Here is a 22,003-nt window from a genome sequence, read left to right on the forward strand (position 1 = left end):
GGACCCCTTGGAGCTGCCCTGTCCAATACATAGCCACTAGCCACATGCAGCTATTTTAATTTAAACAAAATTGAACAAAATGTAAAATTTTGTTTCTGATATAGAAACAAAATATATAGAACATTTCTGGCTGGGCGTGGTGGCTCATGCCTATAATCCTAGCAGTCTGGGTGGCTGAGGTGGGAGGATTGCTTGAGCTCAAGTGTTCGAAATGAGCCTGGATTGCTTGAGCTCAGGTGTTCTAGACAAGCCTGAGAAAGAGCAAGACCCTGTCTCTACTATTAAATAAAAATAGAAAAAAATAGCGGGGTGTCATGGCACAGGCCTGTAGTCCCAACTATTTGGGAGGCTGAGGCAGGAGGATTACTTGAGTCCAGGAATGTGAGGTTGCAGTGAGCTATGATGATGCCACTGCATTCTACCTGGGGCAATAGAGTGAGACTCTGTGTCAAAAAAAGAAAGAAAAGAAAAGAAAAGAAAGAAAGAAAGAAAAAGAAAAAGAAAGAAAGAAAGAAAGAAGAAAGAAAGAAAGAAGAAAGAAAGAAAGAAAGAAAGAAAGAAAGAAAGAAAGAAAGAAAGAAAGAAAGAAAGAAAGAAAAGAAAAGAAAAGAAAAGAAAAGAAAAGAAAAGAAAAGAAAAAGAAAAAAAGAACAATTCTGTCACTGTGGAAAATTCTATTGAACAGTGTTGCCTCGGAAATAACCCAGCCAATGCCTTGATTTTTCCAGAATTTTAAGAAACAGAGACCCATAAAGGAAGGTTAAATAAAAAGGATATTCAGGAACTTATAAGAATATGTTTCTTGGCCATTTTGGAATTTGGGGGAGAGGATGTTCTTTATTTCAGTCTTGATTTTTGAAAGAAATTTTCCATATCAAATATATTTGATTTTTACAAGTAAAATAATGTAATATAACAAATGGTCTTAAAGTATAAAAACACGGGCTCCTCTTTGGAGAGGCTCATCTTGGTATATTCAATTCTGTTTAAATTATATTCTTATTTTTATTGGCCTGTGGAAATTTACAGGAATGAAGAAGTCTAGATTAGTTTTGGGGGACCAAGAAACATTGCTATATTTACTGTCTATGCAGGAGTGTGCTAGTAATACTGTTATGCTCCGAAAGACATTTGGAAAATTGGGCTCTGCTATAGGAGGAGGTCAATGGATTGGCTGTGCCCTGGAGTCAGAGGAACCATCGTTCCAGCATCCAGTCAGTCGACCTCAGTGGCCAGATGCAGGGTGACAGGACGTGGGCAGGCTGACCACGACATGTGTGTCCTGAACATACTTCATAAACACCTAGCCTCACTTACAGCTAAGACAGACAATAAATGTCTCCCTCACTCAACCATGTCCAGGATTTAAGCAGGGCCTTCTGCAACGTCTCACTGGGGGCCAGAATTCATGGTGGGTGGGAGGGCTGAAGCCTTGCTTAATCGCAGAAATCAAACACAAAGAGCCATAGTGTTAAAGATGGGGAATTCAGCGCTTGGGGACTCTTAAAAAAATGTCCTCCCATAGAAGGGGCCCAGAAACTTCCTCTGAGAGTCACCTTTCCTGCTAAGCTTCCTTGTATACAATTTATCCCTGTGGAGAGAGATCAAAGGGAATTCTGGGCAATTGTTTTTAGTTATTAACCAAATGAAATTGATCTGCAGTTATTGTAACAGGTAACTGAACCATGGTCTAGAGAGAAGATAAAAGAAGAATCTGGGTTCTCTGTGGTCTTTATTAATTTCTTATTTACCATGAATACCTCTCCTGTGTTCTTCTGTGCTCCCGCCCACCCACATGCAACGAGGAAGTGCAGAGGAGAGCAGCAGAGCATCTCCTCTTGGCACAGTGGGTTGTGTTTCTTTAACTTTGGGGCCTTGACTTGTTGGAGAAGATACCACGAAAGGCTCATATCTGTGATTTTATTGAACAGACCCTGAGAACCGGGACAGCAGTTCTGGCAGTCTTTTGGGTAAATTACATGATAAGAGGTTGCATATCAGAATAGCCAACCAGCTCGTAAGGACACAGAAGACAAGATACCAGGTCCAGGTGAGGCAGGGAGTATTGATCAGGTAACGCAGGTCTGGGCAAGTACAGTTCAGAGCCCAGAAGGTCAGAGAATTAGCAAGCCCAACACTAGTGCACTTTCCTAATTCTGCCCTGTATAAGTAAGAGTGTCTTGAGTTTCCTGATAGGAGGGAGGGAGGGTGAAGGTAGGGCAGAAGGTGAGGCCTTCGTGGTGGTAACAAGAGTCTCTCTTCCTCCTCTCACACAGAACCTTTATCCCTCCTGGGACTCAGCCTGGAGATAGACTCTACAGGTTTCTTGAGGGGTCCTCTTGTCCACAGCACCCTGTTCATTCAGGGGCTGGTATACTGGCCTTGCTTGGAAATAATTCTTGGTCAAACCAGGCATTCTTTCTAACCCTTGATCTCCTATGAAGAGGAAATGGGAACAAGAACAGCTGTAGGGCAGGCATTATCCCTGTGTGCATTGAGGATAGAGCTCAGAGCACTAGATAGGGAAGCTAGGGAAGGGTTTCGAGGGGCCTAGAGTTGGGGTGAGGGCAGTGTGTGGAAGACACACAGGGAGCAAGAAGAAACCAGAGGAAATTGCTGGGCTGTGGCTGTGGAGCTGGAGGAGGCTGAGCTTTGGAGGGAGGCATCTCTGTTTACTGGACACCCTCCCACTGCAGACCATGGTCTCCCTGAAGGTTGGAGCTTCTGGATGGAACGGTGTGGATGGCTGGGTGCTGACTGCAGCAGCTGGTGGTGGGGAGGACCCACATGCCTGGGGAAGGTCAGACTTTACACACGTGGCACTTCACATGCCAAACTGGTGAACTCAGAAGAGGAATCTTGATGTAGTCAGAAAACTAAAACCTCAGCTCCACTACTACTAGCTGTGAGGCTTTGCGAAAACAAATTAACCTCTCTGAACCTCAGTCTCTTTAACTATTGTGGTAGGCTGAATAATGGCTCCTCCAAAGATGTCTATATTCTAATCTCTGAAACTGATGAATATACTACCTTACGTGGTAGAATGGACTTTGCAGATGTGCTTATGATAAGGATCTCCAGGTTGGGTGTGGTGGCTCACACCCGTAATTCCCGCACTTTGGGAGGCCAAAGTGGGAGGATTGTTTGAGGCCAGGACTTCAAGACCAGCCTGGGCATCATAGTGAGACCCTGTCTCTAGAAGAAATTTTTTTTTAATTAGCCAGATGTGGTGGCATGTGCCTGTGGTCCCAGCTACTCAGGAGGTTGACGTGGGAGGATTGCTTGAGCCTAGGAGTTTGAGGCTGCAGTGAGCTATGATCAGGCCAGGGCACTCCAACCTGGGCAGCAGAATGAGACCCTGTCTCTAAAATTAATAAATGAATAAAATAAAAAAAGTTAAGGATCTTGAGATGAGGAGATTTTCTTGGATTTCCTGGGAGGGCCCAACCTAATCACAGGGTTATAAGAAGGAGGCAGGAGCTGCAGAGTTAGAGTGAGAGAGGGGATTTGATAACAAACACAGAGGTTGGAGTGATGGGAGGAAGGCTCACCAAACACAGGGTGAAGGAAGCCCCTAGAAGCTTGAAAATGCAAGAAAACAATTCTCCCCTAGAGCCTCCAGAAGGAACATGGCTCTGCCTACAGCTTGATTTTAGCCCAGAGAGATCTATAAAATTCAAAATAAAGGTACCCTCTTCGTAAGGCTGTTGTGACAATCTACCTAAAGCATTTAGCATAGTGTCTGCCATGCACTAGGTGCCAAGTAAAAGGTAGATTATTTTATCCTTTGTTTTTAGAAATTATATTATCAGAGCCACGGATGGATCCCATCTGAGTTAAAGCCTGCTCACTACATCATACTAAAGACAACTTGGGGTGGTTGGAAGTGGATGCAGCTTTTCCAAAGAATCTGTGGTGAAGTATTTTAGGATTTCTGGAATCCAAAGAGATGCTTCCTTTATTCCAGAAAGCCTTGGGGACCCCAGTGCGCCCCTTGGGTACCTGTTGCATCATCAGTCCTGCAGACATGTGTCTGAATTCCTGCATCCGATCTCTGCAAGTCCAAGTCCTTGGTGGCTTTGGCAGGACTGCACATGCACCTGAGGCACTATCTCATATGAAGACAATGAAGACAATGAGTATCACCAAGCTGTGTGGCTGTGAAGTGGGTGAGAAGGACTTAGAATGTCTTTCACAAGTTGCTGTGTGGCTGTTAGGGTGTTGCATAAGTCTGTTGGCTTCATTTCATAATTTGCTGATCATTCCTGTTTATCCCTTTCTGGGTTCCTGCTATCCTCACTGGCTTTTTTTAGTTCTGAGAGACTGAATATACAAATGGACAATGGCCAGACCACATATGAAAGTAGAATGTGACCCATTACCTGTAGCAGCCAGCCCAGAAAACCAGTCCATTATCCATGGTAACCAGCCCAGGAAGCCAGTCCATCGTAAGTCAGATCACTATCTCTAGTAACAATCCAGGAAGCCAAACAATATCCCCCATAACAGTTGGCCCCAAATGGCGAGGATCTGATTAATAACTGACAGCTTTCTTGACTTTTTTCCTCCTGATTCCAATTTAGGGCCAACCAGAGAAAGGCAAATATGCACCTCTAACTGCTCATGTAGGACATCCTGCTTCTAGTTAGCCCACCTCTATGTAGGCTTCCCCATGCCAACAACCTGCACTCAGGGTGAACCCAATGCCTTCTCTTTTTTCCATTATAAATCTTTCCCACTCTTCTGCCTGTCTTTGAGTCTCTGCTAAAATGCAAGGGATAGTGGGTGGCTGACTCCGTTGCTCTACACAGAAAGCTCTGGATAAACTGCCTTTGTTCTTCTCACTTGGTTGGTCTTTGTTTATTTCCAAACACCATACAACTGGTGAATGTGCATTTGGAGGTGAGAACATGTTCTACACTCTTGGACCCGGACAAATATGTTGTCATGTGATGGGATCAGAGTGACCACAATTGTGGCCTCATGAAGCCCAAGATACCTCTTAGCTCCTGTCTTTACGGAGTGGCCAGTTTGTGGAGTGGCTTCCCTAGGGGCAGGAGATGAGTGTGATGAAATAATGACTCAGTTCTCTTTGAACTTGAATTAGTTATGGAACATAAAGGAAGTAATTAGTAAAGGCGAGTGGGAAAAGTTCAAAATTGGAATTTTGTTTTTAAGTAATGCTTGGGAGAGAACAATCTCCCAATATGAGAAGACAACACAGTTCCCTATTCCCCAGCTCACAGATCTCATTTTAAAGAAAACAATGAGAAGGTAAGTTTTAAGTGGTGTCACAGGGAATGTTAGAAGCTAATGTTACTAATCTAAAAACTATCAGTACAAGGAAACATACAGGTGGTTATGGGGCAGAGATATTGCAGGAACTCTCTGTAGACATCTCAAATTATTGGTCTTTGAAAACAAGGTCCGCATGGGATGCCTCTGCAGTGCCATTGTCAAGATCATAACTAAGTTTATTGCGAGGTATTATCAAGATGCATTCTCATGATGTGTACCTGGCTCCAAGGACCACAGTTGATTATTATCTTGGGGAGTAATTTATCATTTTCTCACACACTTGCTCACTTGCTCGCTCTCTGTAAATTAAAATGACAAGCCAAGGTTTGGTAGTGGTTAAGAAAATCGTTGACATGGTAATTAAAAAATTTGGCTTCTTTGGTTCAGTTTCTTAATTTTAATCCTTATGCTGTCTTTGCAGTTATTGTGGGTTTATTATTTTCTGTAGCTGTACTACTTTTAATGGTTTGGAATAATAAATAATATTATTTTCCCTTTTATGTGGCACCACAACCCCTTCTCATTTACCATTTTGCTCTCTCTTACCTCATTTTGAGACTGGTAGAATATGGTAGGACAAACCTCACACTCCCACTGAATTGAGAAAGCAAAAGATTCAAAGAGGCCAAATACTTTGCCCAGAGTCATACTTAGCAAGCTGGGATTTGAACCCTGATCTTCTGACGTCAAGAGTTCCCTGCCTGCCGATAGGACTTGCAATACTTTCATTGGACACAATTAGGATCTAGTTACCCCTTTGAAGAGACAACAGAAGTTTCAAAAGTAAGAATTCCTTGGGGTAAGCTTGCAAAAGGAGAGTTGAGGCAGTTGGAGAGGAAGGCTTACAACTTAATTAGCAAGCATGGGGTAAGGTGGGGGGACATGGCAGGCAGAGGAAGACAGTTTGCAGACACATTGCTTGTGTGTGAGCTGTAACATATCTGTACACTGAGCCTAATGCTGCGTTGGCCAACACGGTGGTCACCACCCACGTGTGGCTATCGAGCACTTGAAACGTGGCTCGTTCAAATTGAGATGGGCTACAACTGTCCATTCCACATCGAATTCTGACTTAGGTGAAAAAAGAACATGAACTATCTCAATAATTTTTATATTTATTATATGTTGATGTGATAGATTGGGTTAAATAAGATATGTTATTAAAATGAATTTCATGAGGTTACTTTAAATTTTTTAATGTGACTACTAGAAAATTTAAAAGTACGCGTGTGGCTCACGTTTGTGGCTCACACTTTATTTCTGTTGAACGGTGCTGGTCTGCAGTTCTCCCCTCTGCATGCAACGGTTGCTTGGTAGGTGAGAGTGAGTGAGGCCAGGAGTCCAGCTGTGGGTCAAAGAGGACAGAGACTTGCAGTAGAGGGTGGAAGGAAAGAAAGCTGGCCCCAGGGAATGGGGCCCTCATTATGCAAGAACATTAAAGAAGGAGCAATAGCTCCATGTGGCAATTTCAATGGAAACATTTTCACTTCTGAAACCTACACTCCACCCAAGGCAAAATGGATTATTGCTTCCTGGAAATCGAACCAGGGGACTTGGAAGTGTTTCATATTAAAAACAGAAAAAACCCAAGAAGGAGAAAAATAATTATATTTCTAAAAGCTTTTAGAACAAATGTTTGCTTATGAGAAATAGCTTTCCTATAAATATTTCATTTCTCCTTTTTTTTTTGCTTTTGTTCTCCAGCTGAGAGGTTCCACATGTATATAGAAGATGATGTTCCCCTTGGGAGAGGGGATCAAAGCCACCCTGGGTCTACATGCTGCTGAGTTTTACTCACGATCTTTGCAGCTTCCACCTCTACCCGCCTGCAGGGCTCTGAGGTAGAGTGGGCTCGAAACTGTGAAAAACAGACAAATAACATGGAGAAAAATCCATTGCTACATAGCATCCAAGCCAGTTGTTCCAAGGCTTGTCTAGAGAGAGAGAGAGAGAGAAATGTTTATGGTTTACCCATGGGGACCTGGACTGGGTGTTAATAATTCCTAAAGCCTAGAGCCCAGGCCACACCTGTCCTCCTCATGGAGCTCAACAATTATTTGTCAAATAACTGGATCCATTAATCAACCCACTAATTGAGCATTGAGTGTGAACTGATGTGCCTAAGGTGTCTAACCTGAGGAAATGATGAGACCACTGATAGAAAACAGGAAGCTAAGGAAGGACCTAGACTTGGGAGTAGATTATACATTTGATTTGGCCCATAGCTGACCTTAGTTGAGATGAGAGTAAATAATCAGGTGTCCATGGGCAGCAGGTGACTGAAAAGAGAAGACTCAAGCTTATCTTTGATGATCAGCAGCATTGAGCCAGTTCTTACCTAGGGAACCCGGGATGTATTTGGTGTAATCCCTCTAAAGAGATGTTGATGTATGGCATGAGTCCAAATGGAGGAGATAGGATGGTGCAGGGTTGGAATTGTGGTTAGAACATTCAGCTTCAAGGAGCAAAGCCTACAGGGATATATTTTGTGTCTGCATTTGGTGGCCTGAATGCAGCAGGGTAGACGTGTTCTGTGTTACTGCTGGGAGATAATTCTCCGTGGATCTATGTTGTTTCTGTTCGTGTTGCAAGCAAGGCACTGATTGCTCTTTGGTCCAGACTATCTTTTTAAGAACATTCGTACCATGAATAGCCTTGGAAGACGGAGATAATGTCTCCTTCCAGAACAAAGGGCAGACATGCTTACTGCCCAATATAAAAGATTCAAATTCCCTAAATTCCAACTTCCTCTCCTATATGACAACCCATTTTGCCTGCAGGTATCACTTGCCCCTCTCCATATTGCCCTGTGGGAATCGGGGCTTGGGGACCCTGCTTAAAAATGCTGATAACTCCGGCAACTGCAATTACTGTGAGCAATAAACTGTCTTTTGTCTCTGACCCAGGAGTCTCACATTTTCAAGCAGCACCCATAAAATTGTGGCAGACTGACTCGTGGGAAAATTCAGGCCCCTCAGAGTTTTTGATAGTTACCCTCTGAGATTCGTATTCTGGGGTCAATGGAGGAGGAGCTGCAGGAGACACTGAAAGGAGTCTGTAGTTAAAGTCAAGCCAGAGAGAGTTCTCCTGTAATAAGTGAGAGAAGAGAAAAGAAAAGAGCAGGTCCTGATTGCTTTGAGGGTTTGCCTTTCACTGTGGACGTGGGCTCATTTAGCATGTGATTACGAATACAGACAGAGAGACTGAGGACACGTGAGGTGAGGTGGGCAATGAGCTGTAGTGTTTCTTTTTTTAGTGCAAAATAACAAAAAGGGATTTTTGACATACGAGGGCTGTCCGGAAAGTATCCGGCCATGGTTAACATAACAAGAACAGTTACGTGGCTGGATACTTTCCGGATAGCCCTCGTATATTTGCAACAAAAAGAATACAAATAGGCAAAGATACGGTAATACTTACCAACCATACAGAGAAGGGAGAAATCTCAGCTCTTCTTTTGCCTTTTTTCAGCAAATTATGAAGTGCAGAAAGATAAAAAGAAGAAACTATAGTCTACTTTTATTGGAGAAGAATTAGGAGAGCAGCCCAGGGCTCTATTTTTGACCTCGACCTGTTTTGTAATGTTATCAAACACTTAGACAGAGGCGTAGAAGGCTGTCTTACCAAATTTGTAGATGACACAAATTTAAATTTGGAGGGCTTGGAGGTAAGAACCAAGACTGGGAATATTCACATGACTCAGCATGCAGGGCAGAGACCAAGAAAAAGAAATTTTACAGAAATGTCAAGACTTGAGTTTGGACTAAAAGAAATCAATTGCGTAAGTATTTGGACACTTCCTAGTTGTTCATGGAAAAAAAAAAGGGCTGGGTCAATGTCAATCTCAACTTATCAGACAACAATACAGAGCACTGGCTGAAACATGAATGTGGCTCAGATCTATATTATCAGAGGTGTGGCTTCCAGGTCAGGAAGGAAATAGCCCCAAAGCAGTTGGGACAGGACCGTTGCTGACCAGCAGATGGTATTCTAGCTTGGTGTAATCTTCTAAAGGCATGTTGAAAAACAAAGTGCATCCAAATGGGACAACCAGGATGATGAAGGCTTGTGAATGGCTGAGACATTCAGCTCGAAGGAGAAAAGCTCACTGAGAGACATTTTGCCATCTTTGCATTTGAGGATCTGACACCCAGAAGGGGGAAGCTGCTTCCTCTTGCTGTTTTGGCAGCTTCAGATGTCTGCTAACCTCTTGTCAAAGATGATGGCATCACAGGACAGAAAGAGGCTGGCTTCCCGGTTAATTCTTGGAGGAGAGGTGCTCAGGGGCACGCAACTTGCATCAGCTCATGCATGAGCATAAATCTTTTTGTTAAGGTACTTACATGGGAAGGTTTATTTGTTACTGCAGCCTAATTTAGCCTATCTTAACTAAAGCATCTCTTAGCCTCACTTACTACATCAATACAATAGGGATAATAACACCTCATTCATGGGATTTTTGTGAGATTTAAATAAGATAATGACACCATAATCATAATAAGATGTTTGCCTCCTCCTCTCTGGCCATAACTTCTCTCTCTTCTCAACCTCCCGCCGCTGCCGCTGGCTTCCTTTTGAAAGTTCTATGTGTTGAAGTGCTCCGTGGCTCTAGCCTCACCTGTTCTCTCTTTCTCAGGTGACCTCATCCAGGTCCATGTCTACATGCAATCTACAGGCTGATGACTCGATCAAAGTTCTCTTTGGGCCATGCTAAGCTTGAGACACCTGCTGGTTACTCAAGAGGACATGCTGACTGTTGAATTGGACATGAGTTTTATGCTCATGAGAAAGATACTGGATGAAGTTATCAGCCTGTAGTTTTCTCTTGATTCTCTTCCAGCAGATCTGATCCTTGCCGACCTCACTTTCTCAGTCCTTCTGCAGGATTGAGACCACCATAAATGACACCACTATCCACCCAGTTGCTCAGGCTAAAAACCCAACATTCATCTTTGAACTCACCAGGGCAGGTGGATTATGCCTTTCCAGGGAAGGTCCCTTGAGGGTGGTGTTAGTGGCCAAAGAGACATATGTAGAAAAGTATGAGAGGCTAATGAATCACTTTTAAACATTAAGAAATATCATCTAGGATAAAACTGGGGGGGGGGTTGAAAATATGCATTTGAGGAGTAAAAGGAACAATGCCAAATTTCCATGTTAAAAAAGAACTTGTTTCTGTCTTTTTCTTATAGACAATGTTTGAGAGTCAAATCAGTATGGTACTTAGAGTCTATTATATACATTTTACAGTTTGTATACAGTTGTGTCTAGATTTTTCTATATGTGTCTCTCGTTCAAAAGAGAATCATTGAATTGGCTGAATTGGCCCTGGAATGGTTCTGTCTGGCAAGACCTCTCTGCTTGGTAGGAGGTTGACAGGGACCTGAGATTTAATCCTCCCCTTGGTGGCATGTGTGGTGGGACACCAGCAAACACAGTCACTCTAAACCCGTTGCCTCCTCTCCTCTTCCCATAAACATGGAGTAGGAATACCAATTAAATCTGTTTCATCGCTTTTAAAATGTATACAATTCACATTTTCACCCCCCATTTTGACTCAGATGACATTTTTAAATTAATGTTTAAAACTGATTAGCTTCTCATACTTTTCTACAACAAAGGTTAAGTCTATGCATTTTAATAAATTTTAGTGACCTTAAGCCTTCACTTTTTTGTTCCTGGGTTGAGTAATTATTACAATTATTATTACTGTCCAATTATCTGTTTCCTTGGTGCGGACAGAAAGATGAATTTAAATAAAAAGCCCTGCTAGGTGGTATCTGCTGCCTTCCCTGCACATCTGCCCTTCAGATTCTGGTAAAGTCTGGAGGATTTGCCAGGACGGACTTCCAGGGAAGGGGTCTTCCGACAGGTTGGTGGGTGTGCCACCTGAACGAAGTTTGAAAGACATGTGCCACCCTCTCACGTGTTAAAGTTGGCATTTGATTTTTAAAATTTAAGTGCAAATAGTTGCTAAGGATAATTTCTAATGCATTGTTAATAGTATGAAAAAGAAGATTGTCCCCAAACTGTCTGTGGCAGAACTTTTTTGTACAGTGTAACTTACAATCCCTTCCACCATGAAGTAATTGTGATTCCTGATAAAATGCTTGGGTAATTTCCGGATACACTTTAATGGGATTAAGAACTGCTGAGAAGTTAGGGTTCCCTACTCAGCTATCTTAAATCACGTCACCTAGGTCCCAGCCATTCTTTTGTTGTGGTGCCATTTCTTTTTTCTGTGTGTCTCTTTCAAAAGAGAACCTCTGAATTGGCTGGCTTGCTGGGAGCCTCTTCCCTTGAGCATGGTTCCGAATAGAATTTTGAGACACGCTAATAGCAAGTTTGTCTGGCAAGTTTAACAACTGACATTTTAAAATAGATTTGTTACATCACTTTTTAATAATACACAGTGGAACCTAAATACCATAATGAAGTGATACTCAACATCCTCCACATGAAAAATATAGGAGTTATTTTTTCACACTTGGAAAGTTTACATTTTCCCTTTTGTGCCTTGAATTCATAATTCTACCCTCCCATCCTAATATGATATTTCTTACAACTGAAGTTGAAAATTGATGAATCTGTCTTAATTTTCTACAGCAAAAGTAAGTCCATGAATTTTTGAGACCGTAAGTCTTGATTTTTTTGTTCCTGGGTTGGTTGGTTAATTATTGCAACTATTCTTATTACTCAATTGATAAAAATACACAAATATATTACAATTCTGACAAATAATTATTAAATATAAAATTTAAATTTTATTAGAAATATATGTTAAGATAAATGGGGCTACTTTATTCCCCCCTGCAAGAAGGACATGTATCCATAAATAGAAATTACTTATTGTCAGAAAGAGCTAGGGTTCCCAGCAAGTCTATTCATGTTTTTCATTGTTATGGATGAAAGCTCTGACAAGTGTTGTTCATGTAACAACTACATGGGAGTAGAAGGAGTTTTGTTATAGTGACGTTCCTCAACTCTTTGAATTTCTGAGTTATATTCTGAAAAAAATCACATTAGAAAAAAATCTGTTGGCTGTCTTGACTAGGTACTCTTTCAATTTTGTTGAAAGCAAAGTATTGGAAAAACAATTTACAAAAAATTTTCTCCCTAGTCACTAGAGACTAATATAGCCCCAGGATTTCAAATCATGCCTTTTGGCAACCTAAGGATTTTAACACCCCAGGGCCATCCCCAGTGGTGTGCAGGTAACTTTTGCTCATTTTCATGGTGTAAATGCTTCTACCACGGCCGATTTCAAGGTACCAACCTGACTTCACTGACATGCACTTGGGAAGACAGGTGCACAGTTGTCTCTGCTGGCCAGTGTGAGGCAGTCCCAGCCACCACTGCAGTGCCTCACAGTAAGATTCAGAGAGGGCGAGCAGTGTGCCTCCCTTTTAAGAAGTTTGACAGGCCGGGCGCGGTGGCTCACGCCTGTAATCCTAGCTCTGGGAGGCCGAGGCGGGTGGATCGCTCAAGGTCAGGAGTTCGAGACCAGCCTGAGCAAGAGTGAGACCCCCGTCTCTACTAAAAATAGAAAGAAATTATCTGGCCAACTAAAAAATATATATACAAAAAAATTAGCCGGGCATGGTGGCTCATGCCTGTAGTCCCAGCTACTAGGGAGGCTGAGGCAGTAGGATCGCTTAAGCCCAGGAGTTTGAGGTTGCTGTGAGCTAGGCTGATGCCACAGCACTCACTCTAGCCCGGGCAAGAAAGTGACACTCTGTCTCAAAAAAAAAAAAAAAAAAGAAGTTTGACAGATGACCGTGAAAGGGGAGGTGGGTGAGGAGAACTGGTCTGATTTCAGAGGTGTTCTCAAGGAGATCAGTTTATGAAAAAGTACCCATGGGTGTTGAGAACCTTGGTTCCTTTAAGCATCTCATGCCTGAGTACCTCTTGGAAAGGCTGTGTGTCCCCAGGGTTCCATATGCAGCAGTTTGGAGACCACCAGTTGAAAGAATGGAGCAGAGCCCTGGAGTGAGCCATGTCAGGGCTCAAACTCTGCCTCTATAACTTATGATGTTTGAGAACTTGGGTATATTAACTTCTGAGTCTCAGTTTTCTCCTATAAAATAGGAGAAGCCAGGACCTACCTTCCAAGGTTTGAGAACAAATGGTAGTACACACACAATGTTGCATCCAGCAGATGTTCGACAGATAGATGTTACTATCGGTCCTTTTAATTGAGTCTAAGAGAAGAGACTTGGAGTGTTGAGGCTTAGAGTATCAGAACACAAACTAAGTGGGAAACACTGGATCCCTTGTAATTTAGGATTTACTTGCTCCAAAGCAAGTGGCTGCTTTGGTTATCTAAAAATATTAACTTCAAAACAGAACTTTCAGCTTGTTTCCCTCCTTTGCATACAATCTTTCATCTTAGGGAATGCAGAGGATGAGATCTCCAGTCTACAAGGAAGAACACACCATCAACAACTGTGGCTCTCCCAAGCAGTAAAACTCAAGACTGGTCCTTCTTGGACATAACCAGGAGGGTTAATTACCAAGAAACAAAAGGGTCTCCTTCTAAGGTGGTTTCACCTGTAAGGCAATTTCTTAGCCTGGTCCCTGAGGGTGGTGGTTTCATTGTCTTGTTAAGAAGGCTTTTCAAAGTCTTTTTTAATGATGATGAATGGCAGGGAAAAATCATTCGAACACACTATAAACAATTCCAGGGCACAACCAATATCTCACACTGTACTTTATTTTTCTTCACAATATTAACTGGAAAGACAAGGAAAGTTTAATGGCAATGTGACTTTTTCCAACAATACAAACAAAGTGCCATTATACTTAATGGTGGTCAACTGGAGACTTATTTTACCTTAACTATGTAAAAAGTATGCTTACCATATATATTTTTTGTGTGTATAGCATTGCAGGATTATCAGCCACCCCTAAAATGTATCAACCTTAAAAACAGTCATGGAAGGTAAAAGTATGAAAATTTTGGTAACAAAAGCTTTCAATACAAAAACACTTATTGTACACTTATTTTATTTAAAACAAAAATAACTGCAGTAACTCAAAACAAAAACAAATCTTGGTTGAGAACCTAAGAAGATATCATAATAAACACAATCACCAAAAGAAAGTTTTCCCCAAAGAAATTCAATCATTTTGACTCCTTCAAATGCTACCCTGAAGGGAAAAACTTAATGAAATGAGCTATCTGGAGGGTCCATTGCAGATTTCCCAAAAGGTGTAGGTGTATGGCATTACTGAGTATTACACTATAATCATATTTATTAACAGTCCCAGGATTTTTTGATTAGGCTAGCCTTTCCATCTTCCATGAGTATTTTTGTCTTCTATGCTGAGCTTGGTACGCAGAACAACCTTGTTATTGATGGGATGTTGGCTTTAAGTTATTTTTCTGGGGTAGTCAAGATGAATTGGTGCAATACCATCTATACTCCATCTGGTTTTCTTTGTGCCCAGTGAGATGCATATTTCATGGTTGTTCAAGGTCATGGTTGTCCAAAGACATGGAACAGAATGATTCATTGGGTAAGGTTAAAGGACTTGTATTATCACTTACCCAATTCAGTTTAACACTATTTTATTTAATCTCATTTGATTAAATTTTTTTCCCCTGTATTGTGCATAATAAGCATTTAGAAACACATGTCCCTGTCAACCAGAAGGTTGCCATTAAATATCCTATTGGTTAAAATTGCAAATTTATTGTTTAAATACCTATTAGACATATCCATTGAAATGTACACCGTTGCACTGCCAAACTGCACTGCATTTTGGAATCTAAATGTTTTACCACAGAACTTCAAAATGTTTCTCATTTGTCACATTGACCTTACTGAAGGTACCTCATACCCTACAGCTCTGGCTACTCTGAAAACTTTCACTTGCTGATCCAAACTGGGGAAGGTTTTACTTATTTAAAAATTCTTCCTCCTTCCCACCCCTGCAGCAAATGTCCTTTGTGCCATAATAATTAAAAAAAAATTCCCTGAAAGATCCAAATTGAATAACAATAAAGATCTGATTGGAACCTTCATAAGCCTGACAATGTAGAATTGTATTTTTTAAAAAGTGTGTAACCACATTTGTCTGGGCTGCAAAAGACACCACAGAATAAGATCAGAATAGAATTTCAACTGACTCCCTAATTTCCTTAGAAGGGCTTATATTTCAAGCCCTTCCTGTTTTTCTCTGATAGAGTAGGTGTACATTACTAACTATAAGTGATAAGAAGGTATAAAAACAACCACTGCCTTAAAAGTACAATTGGAATTAGTTTAAGTTCACATTTATAAATGGTTTGTTTTAGGATAAGTTTCATTGCAAATATAGATTATTTGCAATTCTGTTCATTCAATAGATTCTTGATGTGAAAGCTAGACATGTGTTGGGATTGCCCTAATTATGTATGTTTAATCTTGATTATTATAACACCTCTTGATTTATAATCACTTCCTAATTTTTCCCACCGGGCCAGAGCTAGGTCTTTAGATGGTAAGCAATAAGCATTTACTAATGAAATAAAAGTCACATGTAAATGGAAGGCCACATCTGAATATCATAGATAAGTGAGCTGGGGCAGAGATGTTGGTTTTTTGTTTGAACTAAATCAAGGTGCTTCCTTAATTCCAAATGTGACTTTTATCCAAATCTTAAGACTACAAGAATTGTCAGCTCCTGAAAAATCTTCTGGGATGAACTGTTTGCCGTAGAATCCGTCAGTTGCCATTTTGGTCTCTTAGGGGACTTGTGCAGCAAGGGCTTGGGAGGACCCAGAAGGTTCTTAGATGCTCTTCTCCTTGGGGCTCTTTTTAGAGACCTACAATTTGGAAAGTATGTGTGTTCTGTTTAACTCTGAGCCTACCCAACACAGAGAAGTACTTACAGAGGACTCCCTTTTGTTTATAAAGAGGAGTTAAGATGCAGGTGTGACCCCCTTCTCAACACTAAATATGGATGGCTCTCTGTTGCCTAGTTGCAAAATAATTTGATACCATGAAAAAAAGGAGGAAAAAAAATGACTATTTGAGGCTTTTATATACATTCATTGCTTCTAACATGTTTTTAACAATAAGAAAAATGCAACATCAACTACTCTTAGAGCTAGTGCAGCCACAATACTGTACAGTTCTGGAGTCGGGTGGCTGGCACATTTATCATTAAAACCAGATAACAAAACCCCACAGCCAAAGGAAACCAGCCAGAAGTTAGCTCCCCCGGTAACTTTTTTTATATATACATTTTTCAAATACTCTGCGAATCCCATTTGAACAACAACAACAAAAGACAAACAGGCTTTATATTAAAAATGTCCATGTTCTTCATTGTTACTTCTAAAGCAGCTTGGAGGATCTTGCCACTTGGAGTGTACTGCAAACTGACTCCATTAAAATGATCTTGGCAGGATAGCAGCACAGGATTTGATATTCCGTATTCATCACTTTGACAATGTAAACCTTTCATAAAATAATATTTTGCTTAAAAATTAGCATCATTCAAGGGTCTCATCATTCTGTTCCCTGAGGCCCGCCAGGGAGGTCTGGCTTCATACCACAGGTTTCCTGCTTTCTTGGTGGAGTGTAACCACCACTACGGTTCAGGAAGGCCCAATAGGAGAGTCGTGGAGACTCCTGCGGAAGGAGGGCAGGAGGGCCCTAGGTGGGTCTTGCTGATTTCAGGCCACGTAAAACAACTCTCTAAAGTTCAAAACCACCATAGCCAGATTTTAATTCTCTGGCCATTTCCCATCTGGATTTTCAACTGAATGAACCTCATGGGTTTAACCAAACATGCATGTAATCCTAAATAACATGAGTTAAATGCTAGATTGCCCAGGAACAAGTAAACCTTCAAGAAACAAGGTCAAAGGGACAACAGATATATCCATCACAATAAACAATTCTGTTGACATGGAAATGCACACAACTTGGTTAAAACAAAGCTCCTCAGTGGCCAGTGAAATCCAGGGTCTCTCAGGTAGCTGAATCTCAGGGCTCATCTCACCTTCTCAGAAATGCTTCTGAAGAATCAACAGACAAAAATCTCAAATGGAAAATGATCACTTTTGCTAACAAATAGTGTAGAGGCCATAACTAAATACAATTTCTTTAGAAACGCTGAGATGCATGTATCTTTTTTTTAAAGCAGCTTTCGAAATAACCACAGCATTAAACAATGAACATAGTACATTCCAGAGTTAATACAGATAAATGGTATATAATGTGATAATGCCACAAAGTTAATGCACAAATGTCTCAAGGCTGACTCTAAACTTGAAAAAAAAATACTTTCTAGTTTATTAGCTGGAGATTTCTCTTCTTTCACTATTTCTCTATAGTTTTCCACCTTTTTTTTTTTATTTTTTTTAATGCCCCAGGACGTACAGATAATCCCCACATTCCACACCTGGAACTCTTTTTTTTTTTTCTGTCAAGTTTTCAAATAAAACCAAACTACAATGACAAGATAATGTTTTACATGTAATTCCATAGCCACAGGTCAATTAATCCAAGACACCTCATTTCAACGCTTCCTTTAGGATTTATGACCCTCCCCAAAGTCATTTAAAGCCTTGCTTTAAGCCGCACAGGTGGGCTGATGGCCGCACAGCCAGTGCGCATGTGCCGTGGCCAAAATGGCGGCAGCCATCTCCTCTCATGTTTCGTTTCCGGGGAGGCTTCCCAGCCTTCACCGTCCCCCTCTGCTAGGAAAGGCACAGCGCCTCTGTTCCTTCCTTCCACAGTGACACATGTCTTAAGAAGAGCCGTGGCTGCCAGGTTCCACGTGGGAGTGGGCCTAGCTGGGGGGCCCAGGCTGGCAGGCCCAGGCCCAGCCTCTCTATTGCTCTTTCCTGGCGGTGGAATTCTGAGCTCCGTCAGCTTCCAGACATTCAGAGACCACACTGCTCTCTTTAAACCCCCTGGAGGAGGCCCGCGGGTGCCCAGGCCAATTTCCAGGACTAGGCCTCTGAGCTGGGACGCAGGGCAGGTTCTGCAGACTTGGGTCTCCAAAAGCAGGCACTTGTGGCGGCCTGTTGCTCAGGGTAACTCTTAGCCTTTCTGAAGCCGAAGACGTCGCCGAAACGCTCAATTCTTCAAGTTCCAGAGGATCATTTCCTACTCAGACAGAGCCAGTATTGGGAGGAAGGGGGGTGTTGCGTATCTAAAATATATGATTATACACAATCAGGGCTTAAGGTACTGGATGATATTGTATAAATTGCTAAAATGCTTCTCGGCACAATTGGTAGCTTAAAAAAATACTTTCTTTCCTATGGTTTAAGGGCATTTTTCCCATCGCTGTCCTTCGGCGTGGAAATCCCGGAGGGTACCGTGTTCATCTGAAATTCTCAACTTTTTTCCTCGAACCAGGTATGTACCACGTGAGTTATATGCAAAGAGTCTGTTCTTCAGGCCAGGAAAGATTGGACTTCCTCCCAGCACCCTCCCTTTATTACTATCCCAGCCCCCAGGGCAAAGAAATGCAAGTAAAATGAACACCTTCTCCCCAGCCTTCCCCACAGTCGGGTCTTTGTCCGTGTGTCTGCTCTTCAGATGGTGAGTTAGTTCAGCCAACAACATGGAAAACAAATCTGTGTTTATTGGCACCGGACACCCAGGTGGAGCCATACGAAGTGGTGCTTTGCAATTTGTGGTAGGGCTTCCAAAGACAGGAGTTTCGATGGGACTGTCTTAAATAAATAAATCTTTTTTCTTAATAATGTAAAAAATAAATGATATTTCCCTTTGGCAGTAAATAGCTGATTCGACATTTTGTCTGAAAGCTGTTTTATGTGTGTATGTGTGTATGTTGTTTATTGGTTTTTTTTTTGTTTGTTGTTGTTTTTTTTTTTTTTAGAGAGAGCACAGCTTCGTTACATGGTACATCACTGACAATGCATATTATTTCTACTGCTTTTGTGAACCTTTTGCATATTTGTTTGGGACAGGTGTGTTGACTTCACTTGTGGCCCAGATAGGCACCCAGGGTGATGCAAGCTCCCACCAGGGCCAGGCTGAGCAGAGTCTTCAGAGACAGCCAGGAGAAATCAAATAGAGGCCGCATGCTGGGGCCATACAATTCCACAAAGGCGTCCTGCAGTGGGGGAAGAGGAGGGAAGAAAAAGAAAGAGTATTAAAGAGAGCATGCACAGAATGCCACCCCACCGAGAAAGAGGCATCCTGCCACAGCAGCCTGGGCACCTTCACAAGGGCCAGAAGGGAAAAGAAAAACACTCTTTGGAGAGCATGATTCAGAAACCACTTTTTTCACTCATTCAAGAAATATTTATTGAGAACCTGTTCACTTGCTGGGCACCTTAGTGATACGGCAGTGCATAGAATAGACTACTTTTTATCTAGTGAAGCACTATAGACAGCAAACAAAATAAATACATCATATTAATAGTGTGTTAGAGAGTGGTAAGTGCTAAGGAGAAAAATCAAACAGCAAAGGCAGTTAGGAAATATTGGAGGTTTTGCAATTTTAGCTAGCATGGCCATTCACAAAAATAATAATGCGCAGCAATGATGACGACTGTCACTCCTTTATGGAGTGCTTGCTATATGCCAGGCACTCTACTGATGCCTGACATGCATTATTTTACTGAGTCTTCATACCAATTTTAGGAAGTCATTTTATGTGTTCCTGTTCTCAAGGTGAAAAAACAGACTCAGAGGTTAGGGGTCTTGCCTAATAAATGGCACAGCCAGCTTTGAAGCCAGATCCAAACCAGCCCCTTCACTCTGCTGATGCCCTGGCATGGCTAACGGCAGCTCTGTGAGAGCGGGTAGCCTGGAGGGGTGCTAGCTGGTGGGTAAGGAAGGGCGGGGTGCGTGGGCCCTGAGGTTGAGAAGACGGTTCTCCCAGGGAAATGCAGCTGTCAGAGGGTTTCTCTTGGGGGTGGCTAGACTGGACGCCCACCACTCTGCATTTAGCTCGAGTTGTGAAATGCAGAAAGCACGCGCTCTGTGAGGTGTCCCTTCTGTTCCTATTGCTGCATCTGAAGTCGGGGGAGAAGTGCGTTGTAGCAAAGTTCACCCTCCGGATTGTCTTAGATTGAACAAATCATTGAGTGCTCATTTCCTAGATTTTGGAGAGTTAATGTTTCACATTTGGGCCCAATGAGTATTTGAACAACTCCCTGCATGAATATTTGAATGTATAAATCAGTAAATGGATACTTTTTGCTTGCTGTGATTTATTCAGGTATGAAGAGGAAGACAAGGCATAGTTCCAGATTATTCCCAACAACCCTGAATCAAAACACATGATTTTATTATAGGAAACAGTAACAATACTATGACTCCGGGCACTGCTGTGAGGAGGAAACTCTAACAATGTTCACGGTGATTTTTTTCTACCTGGGGCAAGTTCTGCAGTGAATGGACAAGGTAGCTGTGCATGGTCTTGGTATGTTGTAGGTGCTTAGTAAATGTTCAATGATTGATTAAAGTTTTCTGAATTCAGTCATTGTTTTGAAGTCTGTCTTTGGCCTAACACTTCATCCAGATGCTTGTTAATCTGTTTGAAATTATTCCTTCCATATGTAACAATCTCTTGGAATCCTGCAGAAGTCTTGAAGTGAGGGTTTGAGGCATTGGTAGGGGAACGTCCCACATTATTACATATAGATTTAGACAAGTTACTTCTCATGTGTGGATCGTAGTCCATCATGTATATGTCATACTTTATTTACCCAATTCCTTATTTAGGCTGTTTAAAAATGTTGGTATTATAAAAAATATCATGATATATCTTTGCACATAAATGCTTATCTACTTGTTCAGTTGTTTTTTTGAAAGAAACTCCTAGAGGAGAACTCAGTCATCAAAATTGCTTCAGGCAATGATGAAGGCCCTATGTGAGCTACCCTCACTTTCTTGTGGAGTGCCCTGTGACCAACGGCACCTTTTGCAAAAGGCGGGCAAGCGTTTAGGTCAGCGGTTCACACCGAGGGTGATGTGCCCCCCACGGGACATTTGCAGTGTTTGGAAACATTTTGGTAGTCATAATTTGGGGTGAGGGCACTACTGGCCGCTAGTGGGTAGAGGCCAGGGATGCTGTTCAACATCCCACAACGCACAGGGCAGCGCCCACCATAAAGAAGTCTCCAGCCCCCAAATACCAGTAGTGCTGATGCTGAGAAACCCTAGTTTAAAAGATACCCTGTGATCACAGACCACCGAAGAACAAATGGTCCAAGTAGTGTGTCACCAGTGTTGGTCAGATTCGCACGGGTTGGTTAGTCAGCCCGGACAAGGAACTGCACACCAACCGGTGGGCGCTCTCTCTTCAGACGTACCAGCCTGACTTTTACCAGGAGAGGGCGTAAGGGTTTTCTTCTTCTTTTTTAATATCTATTGTTAAAAATTTTTAAATTTGAGTCTTAGAAAATCGAGGTGATGGACATAAATGAGATATGCGTTTAGTGCTCTCAGCACAAACCTGAGCTATAATCATGATGGTCCAGAAACACACCTCGAGGACTTCTTTACACGCAGGAGAAACTCCATTTCCTCCAAACACATGGCAGGATCCTACAGACATGGTTTCGAATTTGGAACAGGCCCCCTTCCACGCTTCTCTCTCTGAGGGACAGGCAGGCCAAACCCCCATGGGCCCAGCCACAGGACACCCTGAATTCTTCAGGGCCCTGGCACTGGGTTTGTCTGCAATTCAGCTTGACATCGAGAGGGTCCATGTGTGGGCCCTG

At 42.0% G+C, this 22,003-nt stretch overlaps 1 protein-coding gene and 1 long non-coding RNA gene across 2 annotated transcripts in view; one reads left to right on the plus strand and one right to left on the minus strand.

Moving 5' to 3' along the window:
- Window positions 1–1,844: 1,844 nt before the first annotated feature.
- LOC123621885 lies at window positions 1,845–20,756 on the plus strand. The gene is made up of 4 exons (XR_006729303.1): window positions 1,845–1,970; window positions 2,697–2,800; window positions 18,572–18,659; window positions 20,497–20,756. It is a non-coding gene; the product is annotated as an uncharacterized LOC123621885 (long non-coding RNA).
- BCL2 (BCL2 apoptosis regulator) overlaps window positions 13,991–22,003 on the minus strand; it is a 166,411-nt gene continuing 158,398 nt past the window's right edge. The window contains exon 3 of the mRNA XM_045527927.1: window positions 13,991–19,383. Coding sequence (XP_045383883.1) covers window positions 19,249–19,383 — 135 coding nt within the window. The 3' untranslated portion in view covers window positions 13,991–19,248. The remainder of the gene's footprint in view (window positions 19,384–22,003) is intronic.

The sequence above is a fragment of the Lemur catta genome, chromosome 16, assembly GCF_020740605.2.
Source record: "Lemur catta isolate mLemCat1 chromosome 16, mLemCat1.pri, whole genome shotgun sequence".
Taxonomy (NCBI): domain Eukaryota; kingdom Metazoa; phylum Chordata; class Mammalia; order Primates; family Lemuridae; genus Lemur; species Lemur catta.